At 46.0% G+C, this 13,303-nt stretch overlaps 1 protein-coding gene across 1 annotated transcript; it reads right to left on the bottom strand.

Moving 5' to 3' along the window:
* Positions 1–3,659: 3,659 nt before the first annotated feature.
* Positions 3,660–11,038, bottom strand: CTSK (cathepsin K). The gene is made up of 8 exons (XM_035099004.2): positions 10,790–11,038; positions 8,620–8,752; positions 7,960–8,082; positions 7,134–7,289; positions 6,210–6,428; positions 5,947–6,112; positions 5,184–5,289; positions 3,660–4,000 (listed from the first exon to the last, which is right to left on the bottom strand). The coding sequence occupies exons 2-8, from the start codon at positions 8,749–8,751 to the stop codon at positions 3,901–3,903; spliced, it is 1,002 nt and encodes a 333-aa protein (XP_034954895.2). The 5' UTR covers position 8,752; positions 10,790–11,038; the 3' UTR covers positions 3,660–3,900.
* Between the last annotated feature and the right edge of the window lie 2,265 nt (positions 11,039–13,303).

Raw genomic sequence — 13,303 nt, 5'->3', positions numbered from 1 at the left:
AGGATATATGATCTGGATCAAGGCAGATTAGAAATGGATGAATCTGTCAATTTTAGTTCCTCTCAGTGTCTCTCCTTTTTCCTGTATTGAATTTAATTTACAATTATTTGTGCACCAATTACAATGCAAGTTTTTAAAGTCCTCACTAATATCTGTCAGCATTTTTCTTAATACATACATTTTTAAAATACAATTTTCCATAATACAATGCATTGTTAGTAATTTCCCAATAATATTTGAATTTGTAGGCAGATACGTTTCCCTAATACACACAGTTTTGATTGGAGAACTGCACAGCAAAATTTGGAGATGGGCAGATTTTGAAGGACAGGTGCATCTCAGTTTGTGTATTAAGTTTGGGAAGTGTGACCTGGGGAGTTCACCGAAAAATGTGACCCAATCCAAATTCTTCCCCCTTCCCTAATCTGAGTAAAGCAAGTAAAGTTACTAGTACTGTATAAGTAACCAGTAACAGATCTGAAGAAGTGTGCATGCACACGAAAGCTCATACTAAAATATAAACTTAGTTGGTCTTTAAGGTGCTACTGAAGGAATTTTTTTATTTTGCAGTAACAGATCTGTCTTCCCTGAGTCAAACTGTTAGGAGCAGAGGAAGCTGCCTTATACTGAATAAGACCCTTGGCACATCTAGCTCAGTGCTGTCAACACTGACTGGCAGCAGCTCCCCAGGGTTTCAGATGAGGCGTTTTCCCAGCCCTTTCTGGAGGCATCAAGGATTGAACCCAAAATCTTTGCTTGCAAACCATGTGCTCTTCCACTGAGCCATGACTCTTCCTTGGCCTTCCTTCTTCCAGTTTGATATGATGTAAACAGATGGCACAAATTTAGGATGCAGACATCTCTCGGAAGCTGTGAGTCATGATGGCTATGTGAAGCCTCCAGGTCCAGAGGCAGCCTACCACTGAATGTCAGTTGTTGGGGAGAGACAGTGAGAGAAGGTTATTGGCATTCAGCCACACTGGTAAGGTTTCTGGGGGCATCTGACTGGCCTCTGTGAGAAGCAGGATTCTGAGTAACCTATACCCACTTTGACCTGATTCAGCCAGGCTTCCCAAGCCTATAATCACAGAATGGTAGAGTTGGAAGGTACCCCTAATGGTCATCTAGTCCAATCCCCTGCAGTGCAGGAATCACAGCTAAAGAAACCAACCAGGAGGTCAGGCAAAGAGTCAATTGGCTTTCCTGGAATGTGGAGAAGCCTTTCTAAAAGATCTCTAGCCCCCCTCAAAACCTGAAGCAGGAAGGAGTCCCTCAAATTGGGTGGGCCATGAAAATATAAACTGGTTTAATTTTAGTGTGGCTTGGAGAGAGCTGGCTCACGTCGAACCCAGAGACTGTACGAATTTGGCTTTGCTGTACATACCAGAAGCAGCTGGGCTGAGGGAACAAGTGGTTTTTGGTACTTGCCACAGCGAACGGTCCTCTTTCGCCCACATGTATGCACTGGGGCCTGACTCTTGAGTTGAGAGCGGCCTAAGTCACTGCACTCAACAAAATTCAGCTGATGCCCTTCCTGTAATCACCAGAAAGGAGAACCAAAACTGGCCCCAGCTGCTGCCAGTTTTCTCTTCCTGGGCTCACTGATGCTTTCTGCACCCATGCAGAAGGTTCAAAGACCTTGTTTTAACTTGCAAAGGCCTGAACAATTCAGGTCCAGGAAACCTCAGGGACCACCCGAATCCTTATATATCCCAGCTCAATCACTGAGATCATCTGCAGGAGTGTTGTTGGTCATTTCCCAAGTTGGCAAGGCTCATTTGACAAAAAGAAACCAAGATGTCTTCTGTGCCAACTTTTAAACACCTGCTGAAAACTTTTCTATTCTGCCAGGCCTATGCAGGAAATTAAGAATATGCCATTGCACAATGGTTAATAGATGCCTCTTTTTTAAAACAAAACAAAACAAAATTATTTTATGGTTTTATGTTTCATTGCTGTGAACCACTTTGGTTTCTTTTTAAATGACATAGTGATATAGTTTTTATTTTATTTTTTAAAATAAATAAATAAATAATAAACATTGCAAAAAGCCAGGCCAAGTTGGACCGAGTCTAGAAGTTTTACTCCCTGCAGTGAAGGACAGGATGGCATGCTTGTTTCCCACTCATGTTCAGGACTGGTACTTGAATCTCACTTAGGAGTGCAGCCCTAAGGATTTGAATATGGAACCTTCAGCATGAAAAGCTGGTGTTCTACCACTGAGCTACAGCCCTTCCTTTAAAAACAACAAGATTCTGGTCCTCATGGTTTTGAAGAAACGGCCAGTTTGAAGAGGAACTGAGAAAGTTGCCTTATGCTTGAGTCAGGCGGTTTGTCCAACAAGCTCAGCATTGTCTTCAGTGACTGGCAGTAGCTTTCTGGGGTTTCAGGTGGGACATTTCCCCAGCCCCACCTAGAGATGCCAGGGATTGAACGTTGGACCTTTTGCATGCAAAGCAGAAGCTCTGCTTCTGAGCTAATTGCTAGTAAATTCAGAACAAAAGAAAGCTCTTTGACACACGGCAAGGCATTGCTAGTTTTGGGAAACTAGCCCCACCCCACCCTGGTTGGTGGCCACTGGTTCACATGGCTCTTTTCAAAAATCCAAAATGTTGAGCAAATTCATGGAAATCCATGGCCGATTGCCAAGACTGAAATCAAACCTCCAAGTCCAGATGCACTATACCCTTGAATACCAGGCAGATGGCAGGTGACAGCTGGTGCCTTTGTGCCCTGCTTTGGGGGCTTCCCAGGGGCATCTGGCTGACTTGAGTTGGAAATAGGATGCTAGATGGACCGGACCCCAATTCCTCTTTGTCATCATGATCCCAACTTGTAGCTGTAGCAGTGATCCAGATATAGTATGTACATAGAAAGCCAGTGGCAGTGACTGAGTCAACCTGAGACCACGCCCCCCTCCCTGCCCCAGAGACTGCTGCCCCCAAACAAGATTTCATTGAAGGACCTCCTCTTCACCTCCAGGCCTCACACTCCCCTAGCCCTGCTGGCCAAAGCAGATAATGCACACAAAAAGGACTCTGTTGAGACTTGCTTGGAGCAAGTTGCCTGCTCCTAGGGCTTTCTCTGGGTCCCATAAAGTTCTGTCCTTGACCACCTTTGTTTACTTGATTGCTGGACCTTGCTGGGCTGCTTCGTACCCAAAATATGACCTAGCACACCTGCTGGATCTTGCATCCTCCTGACTGTGGGATCCACCTCACCATTCATGGAGGATGTTGCCTTTCTCACTTGCTTGAGCGATCTACTCTGTGTGTTTCTTCCTGCTTTCTCTGCTTGAGGATGTTCTGAGGCCCTGATTTGCATACACCAGACATGTGGAACCTCAGGCTCCGATGCAGTGAGCAAACACAGCCCTTCAGCCCTCTCTATCTGGCCCTCGGGACCAAGTCACACGCCCCTCATCAGCCCCTGCTTTGCATCCTCCCCTTGTAGGTTGTTGCCCTGCTGGGATGTGTCCTTACACACTGAAAATGCTTCTCACTTGCCTGGATAAGAGGAATACCCAAGTGTGGAGACCCTGGCTCTTTCGTGTTGGGAAATTTTTCATTCTGGGAGCCAAGAATCAGCTCAATAAAAAGATCGGCATTAATCTATGCTGGATTTTGTATTGGCATTGAAGTTGAGGGAGAGAGAGAATGTGTTCCTAATATTAGCAAGCTTCCCATTTTTATTGCAGAGGAAAAACCAAGAGACATTTTGTGTAAAAGAAAAAGGAAAAAAAAGCCATTTAATATGCTGTCACAGACAACTGCCTACATCATTGCAGCAAAACAGCTTTCACAGAAGTCCCTTGTTATTGCTCTGTAATGTCAGCTCAGGAAGCCAGCCATTTGCTGACATGAGGGCCACTTCTGGTGTGGCAGTGCATGTGTGGACTGGTCACATCTTTGGGAAGCTGGCTAGGTTGGCAATCCCGCAGGCGTTGTCCATATTCCGGGCCATCAGGATGTAGCCCTTGTTGCCCCAGTCTTCCCCCCAGCTATGGGGATGAGAGAGAGAGAGAAAGAAAAAGAGTAAGAACATGTATGAACATTCTCTGTCAGCCAACACATTAGAAAATTCAGCTAACCAGGCAGGTGAGATGTCACTTCTGTTTTGTTTCATCTGCTCTGGGTATCTGTTCATTTCCTGCCAGTGGTGGTGATTGCTTTCAAAAGCCAAAGTCGCCTGGAACTAGGAATGTCAGGAGTGTAGAGATGCAATTTTGATGTGCAGGAGTTGCCCATAAGTACGAAAGAGCCGGCTGCTGGATCAGGCATATCAGGGGCCCATCTAGTCCAGCAAGCTGTGCTCACAGTGACTGAAGGCCCCCAAGAACCTTGGAATCTAGACTGACTGCCTCTGGACCTGGCAAGCTGGAACATATTCAGAGGAGGGCTGATCAATGGTCTGGAAACCAAGTCTTATGAGGAACGGCTGAGGGAGTTGGTTATGTTTAGCCTGGTTGAGAGGTGACTGAAAGGAGACGTGATAGCCACCTTTAGATTTCTAAAGGGCTTCCACATGGAGCGCGGACTAAACATCAGGAATAACTTTCTGACAGTTAAGAGCTGTTTGACAGTGGAACAGACTCCCATGAAAGGTGGTGGTGGTTTTTAAAAAGAGGTTGGAAGATCATCTGTCATGTATGATCTAGCTGTGATTCCTGTACTGCAGGGGGTTGGACTAAATGACTCTTGGGGTACCCCAACTCCATTTTTTAAAATTCTATGACATGGTCTAGCATCCTGTTCTCACAGCAGCCATCCAGATCCCTGTTGGAAATCCACAAGCAGGACCTGAGTACAAAAGCCCTCCTGTGATTTGCAGCAATTGGTATTCAGAAGCATCCCTGCCTCTGACTGTGGAAGAAACATAGGAATCTGCCTTATACTGAGGCTCTGTACACGCTGTATCTTTAAAGCACATTTGAAGCACATTCTTTCTCTCAAAGGATTCTGGGTACTGTATTTTACCCCCCTCAGAGTTACAATTCCCAGCAAGTCCTTAACAAACCACAAGTCTAAATATAGAAAGGGCAAGGGGATATTCAGGCTACTGGCTGATAAATGGTGGATGTTCGTCCTCCTTCCAGCCTCACAGTTAAAGTCTCTTAGCCACCCATTAGAGCTGCTCAGACCCACCATTCTTGGACATACTTTTAGAAAACTCCAGATACATACCTGTTTTTTACAATCCAGTGCTTAGTACCTTTCTGAGTCCCGTAGCCCACGGCCAGGACAGCATGGTTGATGTTGCCAGCATCGCATTGCTCATCATAATACACACCTAAGGAAACCAGAAGGGGCAGGGTGTGACTCAGTTTAGCCTATCGCAAACTCTTCTCAAAATGGGATGGACAAATTAGTCAGTTTTAGTGCCTCCTTTTTCCAATCTTAAATTCAGCTACTGCAGATCTTTCCTGCATAGTGTGTATGTGTTTTAAAATAAAAAGTCCACCTTGCAAAAAAATTGCCGAAATTGTACTGTGCATTTCTCCAGTGCAGTGTAGTGGTTGAACTGTTGGACTAGGACCTGGAAGAGACCAGGGTTCAAATCCTTCCACTTGGCCACATGGTGCTCCTTGGGTGTGACCTTGGGCCTCTCAGCCTAACCTACCTCACAGGGTTGTTGTGAAGCTTTGAGTGTCATACTACTAGGACATGGAATTCCAGGGTTAAGCATCCCCCTCAGCAACAGAGTTGTTGTGGGGGTTAAATGAGGAGAGGAAGAAGCATGTAGATGCCGCCTTGAGCTCCTTATAAATGCAGTTAATTATTTAAAACAATTGTGTAATATTTTGCCTTATACAGTTTGGTATGCCATTTCCCCAAATATGCCTTTCTCCATGTTATTGCCATGAATCTATCAACGTTTCTGCTGACTTTTCCCCAATCTATGCATTTTTGTTTGCCATCTTGCTGCAGAAGTCCATTCCTCTCTTACCTCGGCTGTAGAACTGGAAGGAGGCCAGGCTGGCATCAATGCCCACAGCGATGGGGCCTATCCGGGCAACAGCTCTTTTCAGGGCCTTCTCGTTCCCCTCGGGGATCTCCCTGTAACCACGGCACTTGGCAGCTTTACCAGTTGGGTTATACATACAGGTTTCATCCTGCAAGGTGGATGAACAGGAGAGGTTGAATACATAGCACGGCAGATTGTGCAGAGGAGCAGCAGAGTTTTGGTTTGGAGCTCAGGTTTCCCATTACCTGGCCGATGTACGGGTAGGAATCGTCCGAATCAATGCCTCGGTTCTCCTTCACGTACTCGAAGGCGTGGGTCATGTAGCCGCCCCCGCAGCCGTCATTGTCGGTGACGCAGTCCACCAGGTTCTGCGGGCTGAGGTTCTGCAGCTTGCCAGTCTTCCTCTTGAGCTGCCCCTCCAAGGCCCCCACAGAGCTGAAAGCCCAGCAGGACCCACACTGGCCCTGCCAAGAAAGAAGGGGGAATAAAATCAAAACGAGAAGCAGTCTTGATCAAAACAGCCTTTCCCCAAAACGGTGTGCTATTTGGGCTTGCTTGTGCTCCAGGGTGAATAAGCCTTCTGCATCTCTGATTGGATTAGTCCATGGCTCCCAAAAACAGAATTAGCATCTATTATCATTACCACAGCTCTCAAAACAAATTCTTCTTTATTATCATTAGTATTGCTCCCCAAACAGAATTACTCTTTGTTGTCATTACCATGGCTCCCGAAAAACAATTCTTCTTAGCTTTATCATTTGGGAGTCATTATCATGGCTCCCCAAACAGAATAACAACTATTATTATTTGTGCTTATTATTTGTGTCTTTCCTCCCAAAGGAGCCAGGCATGGTTCTGAAAGAGCATAATAAAGACACAACCACCCACACACAACAGCTAAAAAAATCCTCTGTGAGTTTCTCTAATCCTCCTTTTAAAGCCATCCAAGTTGGTGCTATCACTACCTCTTGTGTGAACAAATTCCAGAGTTTGACTATGCTGTGCAGTATGTGTGTGTGTGTTTTGTGTGAAGAAGGCCCTCCTTTTTTCTAAAGTGAGATCCTTGGACCAAAGGGAAGAAGCAGACAGCATCACAAGCCATGCAGGTATGACTTAAGGCCCACCCAGCAAGGAGCTGTAAACAAAAAAAAGGAGATGATGATTTTCACCTGATTCTTGACGGGAGTAACATAGCCTTTCTTTCTGTAGTCCATTTCATCAGGAACCCTCTTTTCCCAGTCTGGGATGTAAAGGGTGTCGTTGGTGGGCTTGCGTGAGGGTGGGACTTTGAGCCCCGTCATCTTCTGAACAACTTCTTCACTGGTCTGGAGAAGGAAAAACAGTGAGCGAGCGAAAGGTGGATGGATGCATTTGTATTCTGTGAGTTTCATTCTTCATTTTTTACAACTATTCATATTCTGCTTAACTCTGTAGACTTTAAGCAGTACGCAACAGGATTACCCCCAAATGCTGTTGTTGCCCAGACAGGCTAATAGCGCAACAAAGGGTATGGGAACAAAATAACCAGAACATTAGTGGTATGAAAAGTTACAGGATTTCAGCAAGAAGTTACAGGGATACACACTGATTGGAAATGAAGCAGTGTGACCACCTCAAACGTTTGCAGGTACAAATAGTATTGAAATTAGGATCACATGTCACAGCCTGGATATTCATCATAAGCATGAATCGTCATACCTGTGCTGTAAAAAGAACTTCTAGAGGTGTCCCAGGTTACTAGGCTTTCCCAAATCAAGGCCAGGGAGACATTTATAAGGCGGTGGTGGAAGGGTAACAGAAGTGAAGCTGGATTAGCAGTGGAGGCAGGTGGATGTAAAAATAAGTCAGCCTTTTGCATGGGGGCTGGTCAGCTAAAATATTGGCAGTTACCACTATCCCCCACCCAAGTTAAAAGGTGACCAATCTTCACTTTTGGATTATTTCACTGCAGAGATGTCCCCAGCAAATTTCCACCACTACGGTAGCACAACCTACCATATCTCCCAGGTGGTTCATAGCCAATTCAAAAGTGTGCCTTCCCAGAGAAAATTCCAGATTATGGGTGTTGATGTATTTAAGGTTCTTCTCCCATACAAGCCTCCGGGAGACCTCATCCATCTGTAGGTTACAAAAAGACAAAAGGTTAGTCCAATATCTTAATGTACAGGACAACCCCTGGTGGCCCTTGGTCCAGAAGCGGCCCCCAGCCAGGTTTCACCTGGACCCCTCCTGACCACCTGCTGTTCTGCAGGGAGCAGAAAGGGTTTCTATTGTGTGCAAAGGGCACAATTTCAGGTATTCCATCTCTGTGAACAAATTGTTGCTAGCAGATCCAAGCAGTGGGGTAATGTCTCAGCAGAGAGGTAGATCTTTGTTCCTTGCAATGCTGCCAAAAAAAAAAAAAGAGCAGCCCATCTTGCAACCACTAGAGTTGTTCCGCAAAGATTTGAGGAGACTTTCCAGGATTTCAAATCAGGAATCTCTTCCAGCTCTACGTGGGGATGCCAGGGACTGAACTAGGGAGCTTCTGCATGCAAAGCAGGTGTTCTGCCACTGAGCTGGCGCCCTTCCTCAAGACAGGCCAGCAGCTCTTGCCTTGGAAGAGAACCAGCTAGGGCCAGCGCCCCTTCCCGCCTTGCTGCCCAGTCCCCCTACCTTGCCATTATATTCCTTCCTGTGGGTTTTCTTCCAGAGTTCCCACTGAGAGTCCAGCATTCCGTCAGGAGAGCCATCAGTAGCCTTGGCTATTGGCAACAGGGCAGCTAATATGAAGGTGGTCCACAACATCCTGGAGCAGGAGAAAGGAGAGCAAGGACGAGGAAGAGGGGAAATTATCGGTTCACATACACACCATCTATTTAACGCACATGCCTTCCCCCAAATAATCCTGGGGACTGTAGCATAGCCCTCACAGAGCTGCAATCCCCAGCACCTGGAACAAACACCTGTTCCCAGGATCCTTTGCAGGAAGCCACACACTTTTAATGGATGCTGGATCTGATTTGGGAGTAAGGATGTGGATGCACAGGATCAAACCCAGACAGCCACCCAGGAAGCTTAAAATGGGACCTCTGGCTAGTCCTCATCTGCCAGTCTGACCTCACTGGGTCGTTGTAAGGTATAACACGGGGAGGGGTGTTGACTGGGTAAAACTACGTTTGCTTGTCCTGAGCTCCATGGAGGAAAGGCCGGCTCTTTAGATTGGTAAAGTTTGCTGAGTTCAAAAAGAAGTGAGCTGGTCTTGGTAAGTTTGGTGTCCCCCCTCATTCTGCCGGGTGGGGCCCTGGACTGCTGCCTCCCAAAACCTACCTGGATGGCACTTCTGCTGAAAACAAGTTATTTTTCTGTCTTCCACAGCCCCTTCCCCTCTCTCTCTCCCCAAAACCCGTCTTTTGAAAGGACTAGGAAGATAAAAGAGTCACGTGCAGCGCCACAGCTGGTTCCCATTAATACTCTAAAAAGCGCCATACGTCATCGCTTTCAGCCAAACCAAGATCTGGTTACCTTTGTTCAACTCCGTAGGATGTAAAAAAAATAAACCGAAAAACTGGGGCAAGCTAAATCTCAGTGGAACCCTGTAGGTTCAGGGCTTCAGACAGGAGCCTTTCACAGCCCTTCCTAGAGACAAGATGGGGCCTCTAAAGGGGATTTTTCAGAGAATTTTTATTTCTCCCACCCCCCAAAATAAAGTAAGATTCTGGTCCTCGTGGTTCTGTAGAAAGGGTTGATTTAAAGAGGAACATAAGAAGCAGCTGCCTTATCCTGAGTCGGGCCACTTGGTCTATCTAGCTCAGTGCTGTTGACTCTTGACTGGCAGCAGATCTCCAGGTTGCCAGAGAGGGAGTCTCTCAGCAACATCTGCAGAGGACCAAAGCTCCCCCCATTATATGCCTGATTTAGATGACTGACAAACCACCGCAAGGCTGTAGCAGTGATGGCCAATGTGCTGCCCTCCAGATGATGTGAGTCTAGATTACCATCGCTGACCATCGGCCACAAATGGTTAGGGTGGATGGGAGCTGTCATCTGGAAGCATCTGGAGGACCCCACATAGGCTACCCCTGCCCTATAGGAAGGTTTGAGCCTTAATAAGGGATGAAGGGATCATAGATCATAGAATCATAGAGTTTTTCCCACCCACTTCCCAGCCTAGAAGGGGTATCTAGTTGATGGAGGAGACATCTTTGATTTGACCCATGTTTCAAAGCAAACCCACATCAGTGGTGCTTCTCTCAAAACAACACGCAAACTGAAACACAGCCATCCTTCAAAATTCACTGATCTCCACATTTTGCAATGCAGTTTTCTGATGCCGGATAGCTCAGTCGGTTAGAGCATGGTGTGGATAATGCCCAGTTTGCAGGTTCAGTCTCCGAAAGGGACAGCTGCATATTCCTTCACTGCAGCAGGTTGGACTAGATAATCCTCACAGTCCTTTACAATTCTGTGATATGCAACCCCAGTCTCAAAAATGAGTATAAGAATGCATATGAATAAAAATGCAGCTTAGTGAAAACGGCAACTAAATGTATTATGTCAAATTCCCTGCAAACAATGTGCATATTAGGCAAAATTTGCATGCAAAAAGATGTTTATCAGTTGAAATGATAAATGCTAAAATGCAACACACACACACACACACACACACACACACACACACACACACACACACACACACACACACATATATATATATATATATATATATATATATATATATATATATATATATATATGAAATGATGCAGAAGACTGAAAAAGGCAGAAAAGGCAGAAACCAAAATTGGTAGACCGGTCACCCCCTCCCTTCTACAGCTGTCCTTACCTGAGTTTAAATTCAGCCACTGAAGTTCTCTTGCAAGGGCAGGTCTGCAGGGCAGAAGCTGCTTTTTAAAATACCCAAAGATTGCAACTGAGTGGACGAATGCCCGCAGGCTGCTTGGCTTTATGCTGAGCTGGTTTTGAGGAAGTCTAGCCAGGCGGTGGAAAATCTGGGCTGTTTGTCTCAGGAAAAGTTTACTCAGGTTTGCAGACTGACCCGTGGTAAGAGGATGAGGGGGGCTGGGAGTGGGGAGGCCTGGTTGCGGGAAGAGGATCAACTTCCTCACATGATCCTTTGGCAAAGATCACATCACTTTTCCAGCTGGCTCTGGCTGAACTTCAGCTCTGACGGGAAGTGGGTGGGAAAAACAGTTTTAAACAGGAGAGGTTATGTGGCCTGGTGACAGTTTTTGAAGGCTAGAAGCGGACTCTGTCCAATCCAGTGCTACTCCTGCTCAGAGTAGATGGATATGGATCTACTCTGAGTAGAGCTTAGCTGTAACCTAATAAAGAATAAGTATCAAATTTGCTAGTTACTTTCAAAATATTAAACTAGCTTTGCAAATAACACAAACCATATTTTGCAAAAGGAACAGTAGGAAGTCCTTCATGCAGGACATACCGGTAGTTAAACTGAAACTTAGGAGGCAATGATGGCCACCAACCTAGATTGCTTTTAAAGAAGATTAGACAAATAAATTATTATTATATATTTATTATTGTTGTTTAATTAATTTGTATGCCACCCTTCATCTGAAGATCACAGGGCAGTTCACAAAAAAACAAAACAAAATGAGAATACAAAATACATAATAAAACAAAAACAGACTTATAACCCCCCCTCCCAGAAATACATTTAAAAAGCTATAGAATGTTTAATCAGCCAAGTGCCTGGTTGAAGTGAAATGGTGCCTAAAGATATGTAATGAGGGTGCCAGGTGAGCCTCCTTGGGAAGAGCATTTCATAAAAGGGGACCCACTGTAGAAAAGGCCTGTTCTCGTGTTTCTACCTTCCAGATCTCTCATGGAGGAGGGAGGAACACAAAGGGCCTCTGATGATGATCACAGGGTCTGGGTAGGTTCATATGGGGAGAGGTAGTCTACCTAGAGTTATTGCGGTCCCAAGCCCTTTAAGACTTTATCGGTCAACACCAGCATCTTGAGTTGGGCCTGGAAACTGATTGCCTACCAGTGTAGTCAGGCTAGGATTGGTGCAATATACTCAAACTATGTTGCTATGGTGAACAACCTGGCCACTGAATTCTGTACCAGCCGATGTTTTTGAACCATCTTCAGAGGCAGCCCCACGTATAACACATTTAGTAGGTTACTGGAGTAGATAGGGGCGCAGCTGGGCCATCAACCCAAGCTGATGGAAGGAACTCGGTGCCACCGAGGCCACCTGAACCTCAGGTGACAGCAATGGATCCAGAAGTACCCCCAAGCTGCATCCCATTCCCTACTCCTTCAGAGGGAGTGTGACCCCATCAAGAGCAGGCCACCTCCCATCCATCCAGTCTAGGGAACCACCCGCCAACAGTGCCTCTGTCTTATCTGGATTGAACTCCAGTTTGTTGGCTCTCATCTGGTCCAACACCAAGGCAAGACACTGGTCCAGCAAATCCACAGCCTCGCCTGCAGATGTAAATGACAAGCAGAGCTGTGTGTCATCAGCATATTGCTGGCAATGTGCTCCAAAACTCTGGATAACCCCACTCAGTGGTTTCATGTAGGTGTTATATAGCATTAGAAGATAAAATTAATGGAGGAGAAGACTTCTGATGGCTGCCAGTCTTGATGGCTATGCTCTGCCTCCATAGTTGGAGGCAGGAATACTTCTGAATACCAGTTGCTGGAAACACAGGAGGGGAGAGGATGCTTGTGCTCAGGTCCTGCTTGCAGGTTTCCAACAGGCTTCTGGTTGACCGTTGTGGGAACAGGATGCTGAACTAGATGGGGCATTGGCCTGATCCAGCAGGCTAGTCTTATGTTCTTAGGTTCTTAATAAGATATAGCAAGGCGTCAAAGCAACATCATTTCCCAGGATTGTGTTCATTTTTCATGGAATTGGGGGGGGGGATGTTTTGAGAACATACCATTTGGAAAAAAATATGCTCAGGCAGCTGGGGTGAGTGGGCAGGGCGAAATGGTAAAACATCTGCCTGGGCTTGTTTTGACCCAATGCAAATCTTTGATATGCGGTCCCTCAGAGCCAGTGTGGTGCCGTGGTTAGAGTGTTAGGCTGGGGGGACCTGATAAATCCAGGGTTCAACTCCCCACTCGGCCACAAAGCTCTTACTGGGTGACCATGGGCCAGTCTCACAGTCTAGCCTACTTTGCAGGGTTGTTGTGAGGATGAAATGGGGAGAGGGAGAAAGAGCCACAGCCACTGCCTGCATCTCCTTGGAGGAAAGACAGTATATAAACATAAGAATAAAGAAATGAATTAAGGCTTGCCTGCCCCAGAGCATCATGGCCTTGTACGACACAACCCATACACCTTTATTTGAGTTTCTGC

Source organism: Zootoca vivipara, chromosome 17 (assembly GCF_963506605.1).
Source record: "Zootoca vivipara chromosome 17, rZooViv1.1, whole genome shotgun sequence".
Lineage (NCBI taxonomy): Eukaryota > Metazoa > Chordata > Lepidosauria > Squamata > Lacertidae > Zootoca > Zootoca vivipara.
The sequence above is the reverse complement of the archived record's forward strand: the minus strand, read 5'-3'. Positions and strand labels throughout refer to the sequence as shown.

What these genes read in the sequence shown, in the direction of transcription:
- CTSK (XM_035099004.2), bottom strand. Translation starts at nt 8,751, where the DNA reads ATGTTGTGGACCACCTTCATATTAGCTGCCCTGTTGCCAATAGCCAAG. An exon ending in TGAACCACCTGGGAGATATG is followed by an intron (nt 7,290 to 7,959) that starts GTAGGTTGTGCT and finishes TTCCTTCTCCAG; the next exon opens with ACCAGTGAAGAAGTTGTTCA. An exon ending in CACTGGATTGTAAAAAACAG is followed by an intron (nt 4,001 to 5,183) that starts GTATGTATCTGG and finishes TCATCCCCATAG; the next exon opens with CTGGGGGGAAGACTGGGGCA.